Source organism: Hydra vulgaris, chromosome 09, assembly GCF_038396675.1.
Source record: "Hydra vulgaris chromosome 09, alternate assembly HydraT2T_AEP".
NCBI classification, from domain to species: Eukaryota; Metazoa; Cnidaria; class Hydrozoa; order Anthoathecata; family Hydridae; genus Hydra; species Hydra vulgaris.
Window position 1 is genome coordinate 30,063,171 of NC_088928.1, and position 7,322 is coordinate 30,070,492.

General features: G+C 23.3%; 1 protein-coding gene across 1 annotated transcript in view; it reads right to left on the bottom strand.

Annotated features, from left to right (window-relative positions):
* Positions 1 to 6,937, bottom strand: part of LOC101239060 (uncharacterized) — a 40,856-nt gene extending 33,919 nt beyond the window's left edge. The window contains exons 1-2 of the mRNA XM_065805276.1: positions 6,658 to 6,937; positions 1,282 to 1,545 (exon numbers count right to left, since the gene is read on the bottom strand). Of these exons, the coding sequence (XP_065661348.1) occupies positions 1,282 to 1,533 (252 nt within the window). The 5' untranslated portion in view covers positions 1,534 to 1,545; positions 6,658 to 6,937. The remainder of the gene's footprint in view (positions 1 to 1,281; positions 1,546 to 6,657) is intronic.
* Between the last annotated feature and the right edge of the window lie 385 nt (positions 6,938 to 7,322).

A 7,322-nucleotide genomic window follows, 5' to 3' on the forward strand; every position in this document is an offset into this window, starting at 1 on the left:
TAAAAAAGCAGTTTTTAAAAAAAAAGTGAGATTTATAAAAATTGTTTAGAAAAACACTATTTAGTATTTTTATATATAATATAACATCATAACTTCAAGGCTTGGCCAGGAAAGTGTGCGATTTCTTTATATGACCATGCAAATAATATTTTGTTTTGACTATTTAACCACGGTTTTTAACAAATGCGCTAAAAAATTGATTTTTAAATACACTGAAAATAAATAACTTTGACATGTTTATCTATACTAACATTTTTATATTAGCAAAGCACTTTTAAATAAAGTAGCTAATGATTATAATTTAAGTATCATTGAAAGTTGTATAAATTTTTATTTACATTATTTAATAATATAAGATTTTTTTATAAGTCAAATAAAAAAAGTTGAAATTATAAAAATAAACATTTTTTTTTATAAGTGACGACTTTAAAAATGACTTTCATAAGTTTATTATAAAAATGTCTTCAAATAAAAAAAAATAAAAAAAAAATGAAAAAATTTAAATGTCTTAAAAAATTTAGATGTCTTTAAATTAAAAAAAAAAAAAAAATTTATCAACTTTTTAAATAAACAATTTAATTTTTTCTTTTGTTTACGTTACTGCGAAGAATTGTTAAGAATCTTTTTTTTTACTTTTAAATGCGTGCATTCATTAAACAATCGTTAGAAGTTGTTACTTTATTTGAAAAAGGTTTCAAATTATATTATGTTGTAAAAACATTAGTAAAGATAAACGACTCAAAGTTATTTATTCCAAACATAATTTAAAATCTTATCGTTATAGTTTATTATTTATTTTAGTTAAGTTATTTTTATTTTATCTTTCGTTTTTTTTTACGAAAATTTATTTGCTTCTTTTACGATGAGTTTTCATTTAAATTTCTTCATAGTTAAGTTAAGATTTTTTCAACGCATTTTGAATACAAATTTTCAAAACATATTAACAGCCGCAGTCATGTTTTCAAAATCAAATAATAATTGCGTGGTCATTTATGACATGAAATCACACCCTTTCCTGGCCAAGCCTGATATTCCTATTTATATATAATAAATCAACATTTCCTTGAGGTTTTGGGCTTTTTTAAAATTATTATTTTTTAAATAAAATTAATTTATTTATACCACTTAATCCTAAAACAATATAAAAAGTTAAAAAATTGTAATAATAAAAATCTATTATTAAAAAATAAAAATTGTACAGTATGCACCAATTAAAAAACCAACTAATGATCTGAAGGTAAAAAAAACTTTAAATCAAAGTTTTTTAATTTATGAACTTACATTTAAACTTTTTTGCTCTGCCAACAAAATTTCACTGTGGAGTATTGCTTGAATTTTCTGTTTTTGTGTCAAAATTATATCAGTAACATGCTGCTTTTTTTGAAGCAACTTAAGTGCATCTTCAAAAATACGATGTTTCACTTTCTTGTAAATTTGTTGAGAGCATTTGTTTGTTTTCATAAATGATGATGGAACCACAGCATTAACAATGTTATGAGCAATTTTGTTGTGGTCAAATGTTTTGTTATCCATTGCATAAATCTTCTATAAAAAAATTAAGCAAAAAAAATATTACTAAAATGAAAATATAACTTAAATTAATTAATTTAAAAGTTTCTTCTTTTTCTCAATAATAGGAAGCATTAGCATTTCTCTTTAAATAAAAAAGTAAAGTAAATGCTGCTGTACTTCTATGCATTTTTTTGTTACTTTCATGTATATATAGGTATATAGCTTACACGTATTGTTTAAATTATTTCCTGAGACAAAGACAAATGTTTAAAGCTGTATGTGCATAATAAATAACATTGTTGATAAGTTTATGAATAAAGATAAAAATTGATATATGATCAACAAAAAGTTTTTTGAAATAGTCTCTTTTTAGTCAGTCAATATATATATATATATATATATATATATATATATATATATATATATATATATATATATATATATATATATATATATATATATGTATATATATATATGTATATATATATATGTATATATATATATATATATATATATATATATATATATCAGGTCTTGTGACGAGATTTCGCTGCGTAACGAAAACACGTAACGAAAACGCGTAACGCATTTCAAAGTAACTCAACTCAGCAAATATATTTTGTATTGTTAGAAGTTATATTGCATCACTAGCGTATTTTTAAGTACCACATTGTAATTAAAGTTATTTAATTAACGCGTTAAAAATCATAACAGACAGTTTTTTTTCCTCACTACAACAAAAGTTACAAATAAAATCTAAGTTCCTATTTAAAAAATCATTTTTATCACCTTTTTTCAAATAGGAACTAAATTTTATTTTGAAAAAAATATTTTTTTCATAAAACGTAACATATTGGTTTGATTTTTTACAATTTTACTGTTGGTTTTTGGTTATGTTATTAACTGTTATTAAATTTTTATTTTTTTATTTTGTGAACTCTTTTTAATAGTATTTTTAAACAATAAAGAGTTTTATCAGTTACTGATATTCATTATTCGTGATCATAATTTATTTTTATAAATTAAACAAACATCATTAAAACTTTACATTTTTGAATTGACAGTAAACAAAATATCTTATTAATAAAATATTTACATTAAAATAAATCATCTATTTTTAAAACTATTATGACAAAAAGTAATTTATATATTTAAAAGGAACTTATATATTCAATTCCTTAATATAAAACTTAAAACACTTTATTTTCTTTAACTAATTTTTAACAACAACAATTATTAAACAAACTGTTTTTTTAACAAAAAATCTATCATTTTACAATTGCGGTTAAATGCGTTTACTTACGACTTTATTTCTTCTGAATAAACGTCACATAAACGATATCAAAAGATAACTTAAATATTCTAAAAGATAAAAGTTTTTGGGTAACGCAAAACTGCTGAATGTGTATGCAAATCGCCTTTTCTCAGGCAAAATGCAAGATGCGTAACGCTTCTTAACAAGGCCTGATATATATATATATATATATATATATATATATATATATATATATATATATATATATATATATATATATATATATATATATATATTACTGGTAATATTACTAGTAATAAGGCCAGTTTGGCATATTTATTAGTTTTTCGCTAAAATATGCAAAAGTTTTAAAGATGCAATGTCCAACTCTACATACATTTTATAGCCAAATGTTAACCTTACATTTTAATGTCTGTTACAAAAAAATAAAATAATAATACTCTAGTTGTTGAATGTTTTTGCATGTCATTTTTTTACGTCTTTTCAGATTTTAAAAATGCTAACTATTGCTAAGCTAATACTTGATGGGCAATTTAGCCAAAATTTTAACCATACCTCTATGAGCTACTTAGGTAAGTGCATTTTTAAGCTCAAAGCATTTACCTTAAGGTAAATGGGGTAAATAGGCTATTTTAAAAATTAGGGTAATATGGCCACTTATTGATTTGGTTGATAAGTTTGCCAAAAAAATTTTTCAAATCAGTTGCAATATGCCATACACATACAAACCAAAGAAAAGTTACGCACACAGTAGCTACCCCATAGAGTGATTGGATAAAGCTATGAATGTCATTGCTACTAGTATTCCAGTTAAAAGGATTTCTGATACCAACAAAGTGGTAAGACCAAAAACATGCGAACACCTTGCTGAACTTGCTATTTCTGCTGAGTAAGAGCTTGTCATGACTCAAAATTGCGCAACGACAGAGCACTTCGTCACCAGGATGAAGAACTTTGAGACCTGGCTTAGTTAGAACACTTCATAAAATGCTTTGGCTGCGTTAAAACACTTCATCAAATGTTCATCAAATTTCCTTCAAACAAAAATGAACTTCTCTGGGCAGGATTAGGCTTATGGATTTTTGAAAAAGCACCACAACCTAACTTCACAGAAAAATAGTCAGAACATTTTAAAGTGCTGTGCAGCTGTAAGTGAAGAACAGCTTGTTGTTTATTTCAACAATTTGCACAACTTAATCAAGAACATTGTCCTTTAAATGTAATGAACTATGATAAGATTAATCGCATCAAAAACCCCTCCAAGAAAATGATTTACAGAAAGACTAAAAGGCATCTAGATACCATTATAAAGATTGAGTTGCCTTTGCAATCTGTTAGGAATTTTTTTATTTTACTTTATTTGTATTTTAAACTTTGTTTTAAAAATCTAGTTTTAAGATTTGAAACATACTTCTTTTAATTTCATAAACATGTATTTCAATGCTTTGTTGTTTAAATTAGGTTTTTTTGTTAAATTGCCTAACTACACTATATTTTGATTTTCAAAATTGATTTTCATTAATACACTTTAATTAAAGTTTTTTTAAATTTTAATTAAAACCATGTTGCTGATTTTCACATATAATGTGCACCTTGCATGAATAATTATTAAATAAAGTTCACAAATTTACAGCTGTTAATTTTTTTGTATTTTATTCTAGTTTTAAGACTTTCATTAATTTCTTAAACATTTATTGCAATGTTTTGTTGTTTAAATTAGATTTTTTTTTAAAGTGACCAAATCACCCAGTTTTTGGATTTTTCAAAAATGATTTTCATTAATAAATTGTGGTTAAAGTTTCAAAGCAACATGGCTGATTTTCACATATAATGTGTATATAATCTTGTAGAAATAATTATGAAATAAAATCTATAAGTTTACAGCTCTTGTATTTATCAAATTATTTAAAAAAAAAAAACGGTCAAAATGTGGCCATATTACTCCATCTGACGGTATATATATATATATATATATATATATATATATATATATATATATATATATATATATATATATATATATATATATATATATATATATATATATATATACACACACACATATATATAATAATTGATTTTATTAGTAATGTTAAAAAATGGTTTTTACGTATTAAAATGTAAACTAATAATCTAAATACAAAATTTTTATTATTTTTGAAATTTTTATATATTCCAACTATCTAATAGAAGACCTCCTAGACAGAGATTTAAAAGGTCAGCAGAAAATTTTTATTGACTAGTCTCACCCTTTCTATTTCACCTAATTCTTTTCTCACACTCGTTCTATTCACCTTAAAAAAATTCACCTAATAGGTTGGCATTTAGGTTGGCATTTTTGCTTGTGCTTTTTTTGCTCAATTTATTTCTTACTAAGACTCTGGTGGTCGTGGTTTCGAAAACTTGTGGCAGAATGCTTCTGCCACAAGTCTTCTCTAGATTTTATATTAAATACTCTTTAAACTATTTACGTTATATTTGATACAGGTAATCTGCAGTGCTTGAACTAGACTAAGCCCACAGAGAAATATGAAACATTTCTATTAAAAAAACTTTTTATATAAAGGAGGATAACTAATTAAAACAAAGAAAAACAAACAGATGTTCAGAATAAACACAGATTTATTTAAGGAAGAAAAAGTTTTTACACAATCATAGTCAACAGTAATTTTATCGTAAAAGTATACCTAAAACAATACAGGGCATATAAGTAAACAAAAATCTTCATTAAATACAAATGTTTAACTTAATTTAACACAAATATACATATGCATATAGATAATACTATTTAAAAATAAATAAATATAAAATGATAGAAGGTATAGAATAATCTATAAAAAATTATAGGAAGTATAAGGTAACTCTATTTAATACTCTCTAAGCTAATTTAAAAAGTGCTTAAATAAATCTTGTTATTAACCTGCTGGAAAATCATTTTGTGGTTGTATTTTTTAAAATATCAGGAGATCACTTTAACCCCTTTAACTATTGCCAAATCAGTTTTTTCACTATTATTATCAAGGGTTTTAAGTGTTTAATTTATAGATAAATCAAATATTTTATCAGTAAAATGTTTTTGATATTGATTGATACATCTCATTATATTATTCTCAAGTGAAGAGTATGATAAAATAAAAATATAAAGGAAAAGTAATTTTTTAAATTTATGTTTTACTTTATTTTCTTACCTTGTATATAAAGTAACATAAATTTTTAAAAATACTTTTCCTTTTCATTTTTATTTTATCATACTAAAAACTATATTAAAAACTTACAAATTTTTACAGTGTAACATTTTAAGTTAATACTTCATTTAAAAAACTAAGTAAGTTGTTTAATTTCCAAAAAGAAAATCAAATAAAATTACATTTTTTTAACAAAAAACCTTATACATATAAACGGGCTGAGAAACAAATTATTAAAAGGTCTGAAAAGAACACTTTGAAAGAAACTGACAGATGTAGTCAAAATATAATTAATCTTGTATATTATCTAACAAAATGAAGTATCTAACAAAATGTTTTGTTGTTAAAATAAAGCTAAAATGCATACTTTAAAAATATAAAAAATATTATATTATTCAATTAAACCTTTAATCATAAATTAATAAAATTTAAATATTAATTCAAGAAAACCTTTGCGTTAAGTAATTTTTTCTGAGAATATTAATTTTGTTCATAATTTGAAAAACTGTTTTATGCGCTTGACTTAAAAGCATTATCATCTTTCGTTTGAGTTTATTGATAAGTATAAATTAGGTATCGGTAGAATAATATTATCAAGCATCTATTTAATAGTTTTAATAGATGAACTACGAAACAAAAAAATGAAGTTTTTAAACTTATTTTTGAATACTTAAACTTACTTACATTTTTTTGAAAATAGGAAGTTTATTGTTTTTATCATAACTGGCAGCAGTTACATAATATATCAAACTAGAAATTTAGATATAAAAAGTCTTTAGTAGTTTCTATTTCAAATGCCTTTGCACAATGTGCAGAAAGTCTAAGCAGGAATCTTCACAATTTCAGATGAACTGCATAAATTAAGAATAATCGGCTCGGATTTAAAAACGCGAAATTTAAAATGCAAGATGGCAACGTGATTCCAAAGCAAGGCTATTTTATGAGGCCTCGCAATCGCGCAATCGAACGGAAAGACTCGAGGCTAACTAAAAGCACAATTTTTGGGGGGAAAAAAAAAACACAAAATAACTTTTTCATTTTAATTTTCTTCTCGGTTAAAAAAATAAAATTATTTTTTAATTCTAGCTGCTTATTATTGTTATTTTTATTATTATTATTATTATTGTTATTATTATTGTTGTTATTATTGTTATTATTTTTATTATTATTGTTATTATTATTATTATTATTTGCCGTATATTAAAATTTACTATGAAATAAATCGTGTTAATAAATAAGAGAGCTGGAGCAAGCAGAAGACATAAACTGTCTTATCATCGAGCCCCATTTACATTGAAAAAATCGTCAGTTTATATACAAAAAAGAAAAGTAGCTAAGTACATAATAAG